The sequence below is a fragment of the Linepithema humile genome, chromosome 1 (assembly GCF_040581485.1).
Source record: "Linepithema humile isolate Giens D197 chromosome 1, Lhum_UNIL_v1.0, whole genome shotgun sequence".
In the NCBI taxonomy this organism is placed as follows: Eukaryota; Metazoa; Arthropoda; class Insecta; order Hymenoptera; family Formicidae; genus Linepithema; species Linepithema humile.
In genome coordinates this window covers 41,681,392-41,694,445 of record NC_090128.1, presented here as the reverse complement: position 1 = coordinate 41,694,445, position 13,054 = coordinate 41,681,392, and the positions used below count along the sequence as shown (strand labels likewise).

General features: G+C 32.7%; 3 protein-coding genes across 6 annotated transcripts in view; 2 read left to right on the top strand and 1 right to left on the bottom strand.

Annotated features, from left to right (window-relative positions):
* Nucleotides 1-2,011: 2,011 nt before the first annotated feature.
* LOC105673653 (sodium-coupled monocarboxylate transporter 1-like) lies at nt 2,012-7,552 on the top strand. 3 transcript variants are annotated; one of them, XM_012369429.2, is made up of 15 exons: nt 2,012-2,163; nt 2,886-3,218; nt 4,114-4,328; nt 4,419-4,470; nt 4,680-4,747; nt 5,055-5,209; nt 5,373-5,513; nt 5,699-5,807; nt 5,882-5,991; nt 6,068-6,254; nt 6,326-6,412; nt 6,537-6,625; nt 6,691-6,801; nt 6,925-7,123; nt 7,324-7,552. In XM_012369429.2, the coding sequence occupies exons 2-15, from the start codon at nt 2,954-2,956 to the stop codon at nt 7,405-7,407; spliced, it is 1,872 nt and encodes a 623-aa protein (XP_012224852.1). In that variant the 5' UTR covers nt 2,012-2,163; nt 2,886-2,953; the 3' UTR covers nt 7,408-7,552. The 3 variants fall into 3 exon arrangements, with proteins under 3 accessions (XP_012224852.1, XP_067207467.1, XP_067207461.1); XM_067351366.1 differs by lacking the exon at nt 2,012-2,163 and adding an exon at nt 2,170-2,548; XM_067351360.1 differs by lacking the exon at nt 2,012-2,163 and adding an exon at nt 2,170-2,548 and having other exon boundaries at nt 2,733-3,218.
* Nucleotides 7,553-7,699: 147 nt separating this feature from the next.
* Nucleotides 7,700-13,054, top strand: part of PIG-S (phosphatidylinositol glycan anchor biosynthesis class S) — a 19,574-nt gene continuing 14,219 nt past the window's right edge. Inside the window, exon 1 of the mRNA XM_012369435.2 lies at nt 7,700-8,251. Coding sequence (XP_012224858.1) covers nt 8,206-8,251 — 46 coding nt within the window. The 5' untranslated portion in view covers nt 7,700-8,205. The remainder of the gene's footprint in view (nt 8,252-13,054) is intronic.
* The window catches only part of LOC105673654 (protein I'm not dead yet-like), a 9,358-nt gene continuing 4,802 nt past the window's right edge, over nt 8,499-13,054 (bottom strand). For both annotated transcript variants that reach the window (XM_012369430.2, XM_012369431.2), the window contains exons 2-10: nt 12,880-12,950; nt 12,690-12,807; nt 12,238-12,509; nt 11,957-12,071; nt 11,816-11,874; nt 11,567-11,692; nt 10,998-11,327; nt 10,366-10,744; nt 8,499-10,197 (exon numbers count right to left, since the gene is read on the bottom strand). In XM_012369430.2, the coding sequence (XP_012224853.1) occupies nt 9,946-10,197; nt 10,366-10,744; nt 10,998-11,327; nt 11,567-11,692; nt 11,816-11,874; nt 11,957-12,071; nt 12,238-12,509; nt 12,690-12,807; nt 12,880-12,941 (1,713 nt within the window). In that variant the 5' untranslated portion in view covers nt 12,942-12,950 and the 3' untranslated portion in view covers nt 8,499-9,945. The remainder of the gene's footprint in view (nt 10,198-10,365; nt 10,745-10,997; nt 11,328-11,566; nt 11,693-11,815; nt 11,875-11,956; nt 12,072-12,237; nt 12,510-12,689; nt 12,808-12,879; nt 12,951-13,054) is intronic.

Here is a 13,054-nt window from a genome sequence, read left to right as displayed (position 1 = left end):
TATTTATCGCTAGAGAACGGATTTTAAGTTATAGACCTAATATTTTTAGAAAAATTATAAGACCTTTTTTTTACGAGATTCAGAATACATAAAAATAATAAAATTTTTCTTGCGATTCTTGTGTATTACCAGATATAGAAATAGTGTATCACACATTTTTTCATACGAGTATAAGATATTTTAAGAAAAATGTTAATATCAAAAAATTAGCAATATTTATCGTGAATAATGTTTCTCAATCTTTTACATTACATTGAGGAAAAGTTATCACTTGATAACGAATGTTGCAAAGGAAATATATAATACTATTATAATTGAGAGAATAAAAAAGACAGTTTAGAAAATAAGATGAAATGACTTATAATTGACATTATCATATAATTAGTTATATGAATTGACATTATCATATAATAGTTATATCATTCAGTGTCTATTTCAATGTACATTCCTCTTAAAGGAATATACTTTCTTAGTGTATTCAAATAAATATATGTTAATGAATTTTTTTATTAATATAAATAGTGGATAGTGATTAATAAGACAAATGTAACAATGGAAACCTGATTTCTGACTCTCCATTTAGAAACTAACTTTACTGTTATATTTAACAAAAAATGAAAAATAAATATCACTATTGTGCCAAATTATTCTAAAAATATTATACAATAGATTTGTTATAATCTGGCAATTTTATGATAGTGCTATCAATACACAATACACAGTTTAATCCGCAATTTTTTAATACGTATTTTGAAAAAAAGATTGATTTGCTATGATATAAACTTGTCACTTAAAACATTGTGTGTCTTTGGAATTTATAAAATTATGTTTAATGAACAAATATCTAATAAGTTGATATGCGAGAACTTTTGTCAACCTTTTCCAAGATGGAACTTGGAGCGCAGTCTTTGGCAGAAGCCCCTGCCAATGTATGAAATATGCTACAACTACCGAGACTGTTTGCTGACTGGAATGTTGGTAGCAGAATGGGATAAACAGAAAGGTGGTTAAGTCTATAGCATATGAAGAGATGGTATGTGCGTTAGACAATCGATCTCGATTGGTGGTTCTGGTTTGACATACGTGTATGGCTATGTAGACGCACAGTACAAGTCTAACATGTCAAAAGACGACCCAGACAGCACACATGTCCAAAATACATCCAAAAGATATCCAAAGGATATCCAGAGGACGTCTTGTAGTCCCAAAACCATCCTCTGGACGTCTTTTGGATATGTTGTGCTGTCTGGGGAGTGCCTCAAGCTGATGAAGAACAGTAAGCACTTGGAAAATAATTGCATCAAAAGATTTAGTTCTTTATAAAGTAATAACTTCGACATTTCAATGTTTCGATGTTTCTTTCAGCACTCGCATTAGCCATGGCTCGCGATGGTAGCAGCGGTAGCGTCATACGAACTGGTGTGATTACGGAAAAAGGAATCGAAAGGAAAGTCATATTGGGCAACGAGTTGCCGCGCTTTTACAAAGGTTGAAGATGATTAAATCTCTGTTTTGCAATAAGTTTAATATAAAAGATATATTTATAGTAAGATACACACCGCATTTGCTAATTAAAATTGCAGGTAAAATTTTGATTTACTATTCTTTTTTTATATTTCTTAATATGTATACACTCTGAAAATACGAGAAGTATTTCAGTTCTGGCAATGTATAAAAGATAAAGAATAAAGTAAAACTTTGATTTGTTAAATTGCGTTAATCTAAGCATAAAAAATAAAGGGATAGAAACATCGATTCCATTGATATTACTACTATAATATATTTACTTTACAAGACATTTTTCTAGGCGTTTAAAATAAAACTTGCTTAGTTTATTAAAATTTCGTGTAAGAAGACTGCTGCTAGAATTGCAGCCCTTAGTTTAGTCAAACACATATTTATACTGTCACTACTAAATTTAGGCCGGTTAATTGAAGGATATTATCTACTTGAGATTCTCTTTCCTGTCGGTCGATCGGTCGGTCGGTCAGTCGGTTGGTCGGTCCGTCGGTTGGTTGTTTCATACTTCATATTTTAGGCCCCCTGTTGTCAGTTTAATTAAAAGATTGTCGCAATAACACTGTCGTGATACGCATAATCGCACATGACGCGACACTCAGAGCTCCTCTGCAGTCTCTGTCGTGATTCGTGTGATCTATCAAGGTAGTCGTTTTTTGGATTCCGCAGTAGATTCATTGTTTTTGCACATGAAATATGTCATGATCAACTTTCATTAACAGTGCTTTAACAGTGCCTAACTGGTCCGATCAGAAAACAATTCATTCTAATGTATTACCTATCAAGATCAAATATTCGCTTAAGCGTGTTCTCCAACTTATAAATATTTTTATCAGCATTTTATCTATAGTAAAACATATTCTCTAATTAATATTTTACATTATCAGTCGTAGTTTGTATAACAGCAATCTAGTTTGAATCAGCCATTACGGTTTAATCTTCAACGCGCTGAAGTGATTTAGATGTGAGACAGAATAATTGCATTAAAAGTTTACAGTTATTCATCAGATTCAAATTTTGCGACATAAATGTAAGTAAGAAATTGTAGCCTTCATGACAAATTTTTTATTTCTTCTTTGCAAATATGTTTATATGTGACACAGTTTCGATTGAGATTTTCATGATTTGTGATATTTTTGTAGCTTATAAAAAATTTGGTGTGCAAGAAATCTTAATAAATAATGTGAATATTATTAATGAATTTTATTATTTAGGTAATTGTGTGCAATGACAATCGATATATATCATAGTGCATCGCAAGTTGCGTGGAACAATTCACTAACATAGATTCTTTCGTCATCATCCCATATATTCTTCATGGTAGACGACAGCGTGACTATTTATTAATCATTCTGCACTGTTAACAGGATCATTATCAGACAAAAAACGTACTCTTCTTACATACTCTATTAGAGTGACGAAACTTGGCAACAAGATGACTTCGGAAAGTATCTCGGGCGACTTAGGCCTAACGAAATGGCCATCAGAAACTTCTACCTCTCAGGAAATCATCAAATCGATGCAGAGTTTTGGAATGTCGGATTACTCTGTATTTACTGCAATGCTAATCGCATGCGGTATCATTGGCATTTATTTCGGATTCATAAAAAAATTCTCTGGTGAAGACGAGTACTTGGTTGGTGGAAGGAATATGAAAACATTTCCAATTAGTCTCAGTTTGATAGCCAGCTTTATATCAGGTAGAATTATATTTTGCATTTGGTTATCTTTTTCCTATGCAAATTTCCATACGCTATAAGTAAATCATAAAAATAAAAATAAATTGTAAAAATAGAATAATTTTATATTCGATTGCATTATACTAGCTTAGTATATTTCTAATAAAATTGATTTTTATTTTTATTTGTTAAACATTATTGTGTTTATTAATATAAATCCATACTCATTTTATAGTGCTTTTCTTAAAGTCTGAATTGCTTAAAAGATATTTTAAATTGACGTCAAAAATTTATTTTATATTTACTCATTTGTTGTTACGTACGTCTATGGAAAATTTTCACTTGACTTTCTATTACGATGTTACTGTTTTATTTTTAGCGATAATAGCAAATCATTTGATTAGATAAGCAGATTAAGTAGTAAATTATAAAGGTATATCCTGTCATTTGTAAATGTGTTTGAAATGTGTGATAGAGAAACTGTTTGCATGAGTGCAGTATGCAACGCGTGATGTGTACAATGTAAACTTATGTGTATTTCTCGAAATAAGGTAAAGCTACAGTTTATACAGTTTATCAGTTAATTGGTCAGCAATGTAAAATTTAATAAAAAGAAACTTATAAAAAATTCTGAAATTAAAGTTTTAAAAGTACTTGAGGATTAATGTACATAAATCGAAAGTTTTTCATACACATACATTTTTTTATATTCCATTTAATTAAATTAATTTCATCAAATGTTTTGTGTAATATCGGATACTTATATAATAACACTATAAAGTTTGCGTGAAAAATACCAAAGAGGATTGATCTTATTCAATTAAAATAACTATTCTATATTGGAAAATTGCATTATAATTCCGATCTTGCATTTATAACTAGTTAAACAGTTTGCAACACACATAATATATGTTAGGTATCTCGTTACTGGGGATACCGACGGAAATTTATGTACATGGCACGAGTTTTCTCTTCATCGGCTTCGCGCTCATTTTTATTGGTTTCGTTTCATCCAGCATATATCTGCCGGTTTTTTACGAGCTGAAACTCACTAGCACCTACGAGTATCTTGAGAAACGTTTCGATAAAAGGATCAGGTTGCTAGGCTCAATTTTTTTCTCTATTGGTATCGTGAGTAAAATTTGTAAACGTATAAATTTTGTGGTAAATATATTTCCACACACTGCAATATATGTATAATTAACAAATATATTTTTTTAGATGATTTGGCTTCCAATTGTCATTTACGTACCTGCATTAGCCTATAATCAAGGTATATTTTTTAATCAAGCAAAATTTTAAGATTGTTTTATCAGAAATTAATTTCGACAATCCTCGTAAATATTGCATAATATTCGAACTTGATTAATCGTATGTTTTAAAATTTACTTGAAGATATGTTATGTAAATGCAATATGGGGGAATCGCTATGTTATTTACGCATATATATCAGAAATTTATATTAAATAATTTTATTTTTAGTCACTGGAGTCAACATACATATTATCACTCCCTTTGTGTGCATTGTTTGCATATTTTACACATGTGTGGTAAGATAGTTAGTCTAAATATACAAGATATATGTAAGTTGAACGCAAATAATATCTAAATTAAAGACCAGATAAACATCTGCGTTTGGCTCATATTTATCTTGTATTTTTCTTGTACAGACATTTTAATTATCAAGTCAAATTTTTTTCTGTGGAAAAGAATATCTAATTTTAATTGAATTACGTATCGCAGTCAGATTGAGCTAAGTAATAATATTCAAATCTAGTAATAGTATTTAGAAAGTAAGTTATTCATAACTTCCTGTTTTAATATAATTTTTGTATAAGAATTTTTTATTACATTTAGGGCGGTCTCAAGGCGGTAGTATGGACGGATTTTATTCAGAGCTTTATCATGTTCGGTTCAATGTTATTAATTGTAATAAAAGGCACTGTCGACGTCGGCGGATTATCTGTAGTGATTCAGAGAAACCAGGAATCTGGAAGACTCGAATTTCCCACGTGCGTACATTGTTACAGTATTAACCACTGCTAAAGCAAAATATTGATTTAAATACGAAATAAATTATTTGTAAAAATTCATAAGACAGGCGTCTTTTCATTAAATTGAACGAAGATAAAAGTATTTTAGTTAAGACTTTAAAACGTTTATTTTATTCAACAGGATGGATTGGAGTCCTTTAGCGAGACACTCAATTTTAGCAATCACGGTAGGCGGATTTGTACATTACTTGCAAATTTCCGCCATTAATCAAAATATGATTCAACGATACTTGTCGCTTCCCAATTTACAATCAGCTAGAAGGTATCTTCATAAAATACGTTCTTTTAATAAAATATGCATTTACTTGGGTGTAATTAAATGGTATTAAAATTTTAATATATTACTAATTTAATGTAGCACGTAATAGTGTAAGACCATATTAGAATTAGAATTTCTGTGATGATTATTAGATTAGATAATCTGTTTTCGACAACTATGCATTTTAGAGCACTTTGGTGTTTTATAGTCGGACTTTTGACTTTGATTTGCATATGCGGATATTCTGGCTTGGTAATTTACGCTTGGTATTACGAATGCGATCCACTTACAACGAAGGTAACTTTTATTTGTAATCCTGGACATTGAATGTTAAAATTGGGATCAACTAATGGTATATATATGTATAACAGCTGGCACGTACTAGAGATCAACTGCTCCCGTTGTTAGTCATGAATGTTTTAGGAGAATTTCCGGGATTACCCGGTCTCTTCGTGGCTGGCGTATTTAGCGCTGCACTCAGGTAATTATGTATATATTTTTGATATAATTAATGCAGGAGAGAAAGAATGTAAATTATTAATTATTTGTGTATCCAGTTCATTGTCGACCGGTTTAAACTCCATGGCGGCCGTTGTGTTAGAAGACTTTGTCAAACCTTTTATCAAGATCCCGTTTACGCCAAAAGGCGCCGATATTTTTATGAAACTCACAGTCGTCGTTTTAGGAACAATCTGCGTTGCTCTTGTTTTTGTCGTTGAACAAGCAGGCACTCACGTGTTGCAGGTAAACACAGATTCAATTTTTGTAATAAGGAATGTTTGTTAATTTTCATTTCATTCTTGAATGAATTATAGCTGTCATTAAGTCTAGACTCTATTACCACTGGACCATCTATCGGCATTTTCACCATGGGAATGCTATTACCATGGATTAACGGCAAGGTATATGTCAATGTTAAAATTAATTTAATTTAATTTGAAATTATATTTATAATGAAATCTTGATCCACATAAATAATAGAAAGTCGAGTAAATACTAATCTAAGTTATTATTTAAATCTGGCAGGGTGCTCTAGTCGGAGGACTTGCAGGTCTAAGCTTTATGGGCTGGTTTGTGTTTTCCGTCCAAGCAGCTATTGCAGAAGGAAAAATCACGTTAGTGTTGAAATTATTATTGTGTTGCACGCGCACATATGTAAACGTACATGTCTTTGATACAGATTTGATACAAAACCTGTTACTACGGAAGGATGCACTTACTCTTTTCCACAAGTAGAGAATTTATTGTCATCTGCATCGCCAGTTACAATCATAGATGACTCAAGTGGAGAGTAAGTTAAAAAAATACTTTTAACTGTGTAATTTCGTATAATTATTACATAATAATTGTAGTTAGTTTATTAAGATACAAAATTAATAAGTTCTGTAGTAAAATAGTAACTATTATTTAATAGAGAACCATGGGCGTTATACCGTCTCAGTTATCTTTGGCATACTCTGGTTGGTGCCATCGTAACTATAGGCGTCGGTCTCATCGTAACTCTTATTACTTCTCAAGATGTTAAAAAATTAGATCCAATGCTCATAGCACCATTTATGAGGAAATACTTGATGTCAAATAAAGATGTGTCCGAAGAGTTTTATCAAATCAAGGTATTGTTATTCTTAATTAAAATATATTTTGTTTTTTTTAACAGAGTGTGTTTTGCTTGATTAAGTAACAACTATGCCTCGTCGTAAGAAATTAGTAAGAAAATTGTATTCATATTTTACATTGAGTACGTGCTACAAGTTGTAATATTAATATTATTTAGTAGTCAAATTTTATATTTTGATTTATTTTTTATAATTAGCTCGCAAAATCGGATGGTGAAAAGATGGCATCTTGTGCTAACAAAGAGGCCGATAAATTATTATTGGAAACAACTTTGGAATGATAATAAAGCTAAGTGATTATATATTTTAATCTTACTATTGAATTTTTACCTACAGTTTCGTTAGAGAGATATTAGAAATTCTGTATTCATAATCAATCAATACGAGAATATGTGTGACAAATAAAAATAGCCTAAAATAACAGAATTGGGAATTATTTCCATTTATATACATTTTATCATATTTGTTTCGTGTTCCAATATTACTCATGTGCTGTTCAGCAGTGTAATCAGAGATTTAAAATGCAAAAAACTCACAATATTTTTAACTAAAATTCAAACCACTAGTCGAGACCCGAATCATTTGATTTGAGCTGGCTAAAATTTTAGATGATGCGCATGTGCGCAATACGCCCTCTATTCATGCTACTTGCTTCTTGTGTCTTAAATTTGGCCACACTGCTGCTCAGTGCTGCCCCGATACGGTCAGATCTTCGGTTATCATGTTTTGACGGAAAAATTGGTGATAAAATTAAGAGGTAATATTGATTAAAGTACGGAAAATATCGCGAATTTATTAGTGTTAATCGTTGTAAAACGGACGCAGTGATAAATTCTATTATTATAATACATTCTTATGCTACATACATTACGCAAGTGTTTCTAATAGAACGCGATATTTTATAGGTTATGTTCTTATTTGACTATCCTGTTTATCTATTCTGTTTCGCGAGTTTCTGCTGTATTTCGCGGATTTTTTTTGGAAATCACAACAATTCAGTGAAGTGTTATTAACGCATTTGTGTGAAAACAAGTGTCTGTGAACTTATTTATTGAGAGTCGTTATAAGCTATCGGCGAAATGGCGGAAGAAGTGCAAAGCATCAATCATGATTCCGGCATGGATGGTGAGTAAGATATATAATACAGATTTATCTATTATATAATATAGCTATTATTACTTTGCATTAATATGAGGTGTAGCCTTTGTCGTGTATTTTAGATATCGTGTATTTTCAGAAAAATTATTTTTTTTTTTTACGATTTTCGGAATACATCAAAATGAGATTTTTCTTCAATTTTTGTGCATTACCGGGTACAAAATGTATCACACATTTTGTTATATATAAGTATAAGATATTTTAAGAAAAATGGTGATATAAAAAAATTAGCAATATTTATTGTCAATATTGTTTCTTAATCTTTTACATTACATTGTGGAAAAGTTATCACTTGATAACGAATGTTGCAAAGCAAATATTTAATACTATTATAATTGAATAAAAAAGGTAGTTCAGAAGATAAGATGAAATGACTGATAACTGACATTATCATTGGGATTTAATGTCTATTTCAATGTACATTCCTCTTAAAGGAACATACTTTCTTAGTGTATTCAAATAAATATATGTTAATGAATTTTTTTATTAATATAAATAGTGGATAGTGATTAATGAGACAAATGTAACAATGGAAACCTGATTTCTGATTTTTCATTTAAAAATTATCTTTACTGTTATATTTAACATGAAATGAAAAATAAATATCACTATTGTTCCAAATTATTCTAAAAATATTATACAATGGACTCGTTATCACCTGGCAATTTTATGATAATGTTATGAACACACAAGACACAGTTTCAATTCGCAATCTTTTAACGTGCATTTTCAGAAAAAATTGATTCGCTATGATATAAAATTGTTACTTAAAACATTGTATGTCTTTAGAGTTTATAAATTTATGTTTAATGAACAAATATTCAATAAATTGTTATGCAAGGATTTTTGTCGTTGTGGAAGCGTTCTTCACACTTTGGTGGAACGAAGTATAAATTAATGTTAAGGCTCCTGGTCCCGCAGCCGTGAACTCCGCGTTGACAGTAGCGACATAATTGTGGTAGGAATAAAAACCTAGTCGAATTTACCCAGTCGATTTATCGTATAAATAAATAGTGTAACAGTTTGACCTAATCAATTGATTCGATAAAAGTAAATTACTGAATAACATACAAAATGTTAATTTATAATTTAAAAATTTGTTTACAAAAAAATAAACGCGATAAATACAGAATATATATAGCTTAGTACCGTTATCGACATGTCCATATGACAGAAATTCTTATGCAGCGTCTTAGGTGGAGAATCGATGAACTATTAGGCGTGAAAAAATGACATGTTGACTACCCAATTTATTCTTGCGTGCCATTTCATTAATATTCGTTAAATGTTAGTACTGTGATATGTGACGTGTTCATGAAACCTGTAAAATTATCCGAAAACTAAGATTAGCAGGGAAAGCCCAACGTAGAAGGAGAATTTTCTACTCATACAGACAGCTGTCAACCGTGTGTTTTCTCGCATAATTAGGCTTCGTTTCACTGTTGATTTAACAATTGTTTATAACCTGTCAAGGAAAAAGCATAGTTTTCGGACAATTTTACAGGTGTCTTAAAGCGATCCAGAGTGTTACTTTGTTAAATTATCATTTTATTTAGAAATGGCACGCAAGAATTCTCGGCGTGTCATTTCTCGCTTCTGACGTCACGAATCTAATATGGCTGCGGTGACTACCCAGGAGCCTTAAATTATAATAAGTAATGTTACGTAGCCCATCTAGGAAACTCGAATAGATTAAATACATATGTACCCCATGTGGGAAACGCGATCGCGGTAACAAGAAGCGTAATAATGCTGGGCCCGATACCGGCGATTACAAAATCTTTCGTCCTTATATGTCCTGCCGCGCTGGCAATCGCGTTCGGTGGAGTGCCGACTGGCAGGTGGAACGAGAATGAGCAGCAGAGAGCCGCGGGTAGCATTAGGTACAGGGGATGTATTTTGATGGCCACACACTGAAAATAAAGAAAGGAAAATATTGTAAAATTACATTTTTTAATATTCTATTGTCTTTTTTTCGTTATAAGTAATTTATAAAAGGGTACCGCGTTGCATTACAACATGAATTTTGACAAATTTGATTAATCAGTGATAAAAATTGCCAATGATTTCTCTGTACTCACCATTTCCGCTAATACAGGCAGTATAATATTCGCGACGGCTACATTGGCAGTCAATTCCGTCACGTTTTCGGCGAAAAGGCAGACAATCAGTAGTATCGCCACTACATTAATTTTTTCCAGTCCTATTAATGATTTACCGAGCATTTGCGACAATCCAGATGTAGTGCTACCCGCCGAAATTGCGAATCCGCCACCCAACACGAATATCAGACTCCAGTGCATTTTCTCATTTATTATTTTCCATGTTATCAGACCGGGTGACGGTTTCGTGGGTCGCTTACGCGCATCCTTGTTGAATGCGTTTCGAAAGTCTAGCTTGGACGGAATGATGAAAAACAATATTGTCACGAATATGGCTGCAGTCGAGTCCTTGACAGGTCTGCGAATTGTGAAATTTCAATTATTTTGTCCTTCGTTACTTTGATTACGTTTCGGATTAACTTGTATACGTACTTGTCGAGTTTAGAAAATTATGTTATTAAAGAAATCGTACCCGTGAAATGATTGCAAAATTATTTAAAATTAATCTTCGTTATTTTCTGTTATTCCGATTATAAAATTCGGAAATATCGAATCAAGTCTAATCCTGGAAAAAACGAAAACGTATTTCTCATAGTGGCATAGATACTCACAAGTTGGTGATATAAAATGCCCAGCCATTCATAAATCCGGGGCTCCTGAAGAACCAGAGAAGCACCACGAGGATAAATAAGACACCTACGGAGAATTCGTGCCATGAGATCGGTCCGAGTTCCTTGTATTTCTTCTCAATAACCGCCGCCGCGACTCGTTCGCCCTGTTGTCCAATATCGATAGCACGAGCGTCTTTGCTTTTCGGTCTGAAGAGACCCATATACATAATCTGCAGCCACAACCATGTTAAGATACCCATGAGTAGCATGGGCGGCACTGAATACAGCATCCAAGAAGCGAAATTTATGCCGGGGCTGGTCGGAAATCGCCTGGAAATGGCGGTAAACATTGCAAACGTTATAAGCATAATATGATTCTATCAGCAATGTAAAGTATACTGTGAAAAAGAATTAACTGAAAGATTGGGATTACAAATTTGCGAAATTATTGATATAGTACATGTGTAAATACATGTATATGTCCAATCTTCCTCCTTGCGCTACAAATGTCTCTATTTGAAGATGTCGCGACGCATATTATTGAGAATTGGCACTATTTGTGCACGTACTTTTCCAAAAAGCCTTTCAGTGTTAAATTTGTACCGCTTCCGACAATGGTGCCGATACCACCGAGACTGGACGCATAGGCCGCAACGAGATAGTACACCATAGTACTGTGCGTCGGTCTTTTGGATCTAAAAAATAGCAAAAAGATATATGAAATATACACGAGTATATTTATATTTGCGGAATTTTTATATATTATAAAGTATCTAGAAAATCAAAGATGAGAGAAGAAAACAGTGATAAACACTTACGTTTCCCCGTCCTCTTCGATCGCTTCTTCGCTTTGGGTAAACATCTGTCCGAGTCCTTGCTAAAATCAATTTGGAATACTGATTAGTACGACTGCCTCGTTCCCAAATCTGAAGGTTTAAAAAAAGAAAAAAGAAACTCACCGCTTCGAGCTCCACGAGAACGGTTTCCATTATGGGTATCATCATAGCTGTGGCGGCGGTATTCGAGATCCACATTGAGATGAACATCGTCACGAAAAATAGGCCGAAAGTCAATCTAAAGATGGAAGATGACGTAAAATTTTGCTCAAAGATATAAAAATATAACGCTACATCATATTATGTTGCGAATATATTGATATTTAATGACGAGTCCCACGAGTGAATTTAAAAAATTGAAAATGTTATGATATAAAGCGGTAAAACGAAAAGGAAGGAGGTACCTTCGATGACTACAGCCAATAGTCTTGATGATGAGCAACGCTATTCGCATGTGTAATCCAGAATTTTCGATGACCACCGCTATCACTAAACTGCCCAGGAACATCATTGTGGTGTCGTTCATGTAGCACAAGCAGGTGTCGTTGGTAGACATGATGTCCATCAGCGGATACAGAACCACCGGAATCATGCCTGTGACCGGTAACGGCAGAACTTCAGTCACCCAAAACAGCGCCATTAATGCGACGATGTATAAACATTTCATCGCTATATACTGCGCTCGAAAAGAAAAGAATAATCCTTTAATTCTTTCGATTCGGTTCCAATTAAAATCCGCGCGTACAAATGTATTAATTTATGCGTGATTAATCTTTCGTTTTGATGTACAATAAGATGCGTGCATTTCGTTTATTTAACTAAATATCAATATTGGCATATGGAAAAAAAAACGTACTTTTTCACTTTCAACCAATAGTATCGGAGTCAGAATTAACGGCCACAACACCACGACAAAGCTTCGCCAGTAAATTGCTAGAAACCTTAACAGTAATCTGCCGAATCTAGGGGTTTTCCTAAAATTATTAAAAGAAAAAATGTTGATGGAAAGATGCATTACAAATCAAATAAGGAAATAATATGCTTACTCTTTTCTACTCTCTTCGGTTTCGGCGGCTTCTATGCATGAAGCTTCCGATCTCGAAGCCATTGTTGTTTACTGAAATTGAATTTATAATATATTTTTTATCCATCTAGAAAACTTGTTATAGAGAGAGATGCGCACTTAAAAATCATATAAAAATAATTATATATTCAATCTTT

What these genes read in the sequence shown, in the direction of transcription:
- LOC105673653 (XM_012369429.2), top strand. Translation starts at nt 2,954, where the DNA reads ATGACTTCGGAAAGTATCTCGGGCGACTTAGGCCTAACGAAATGGCCA. An exon ending in GCGATCCACTTACAACGAAG is followed by an intron (nt 5,808 to 5,881) that starts GTAACTTTTATT and finishes TATGTATAACAG; the next exon opens with CTGGCACGTACTAGAGATCA. An exon ending in TACCATGGATTAACGGCAAG is followed by an intron (nt 6,413 to 6,536) that starts GTATATGTCAAT and finishes TAAATCTGGCAG; the next exon opens with GGTGCTCTAGTCGGAGGACT.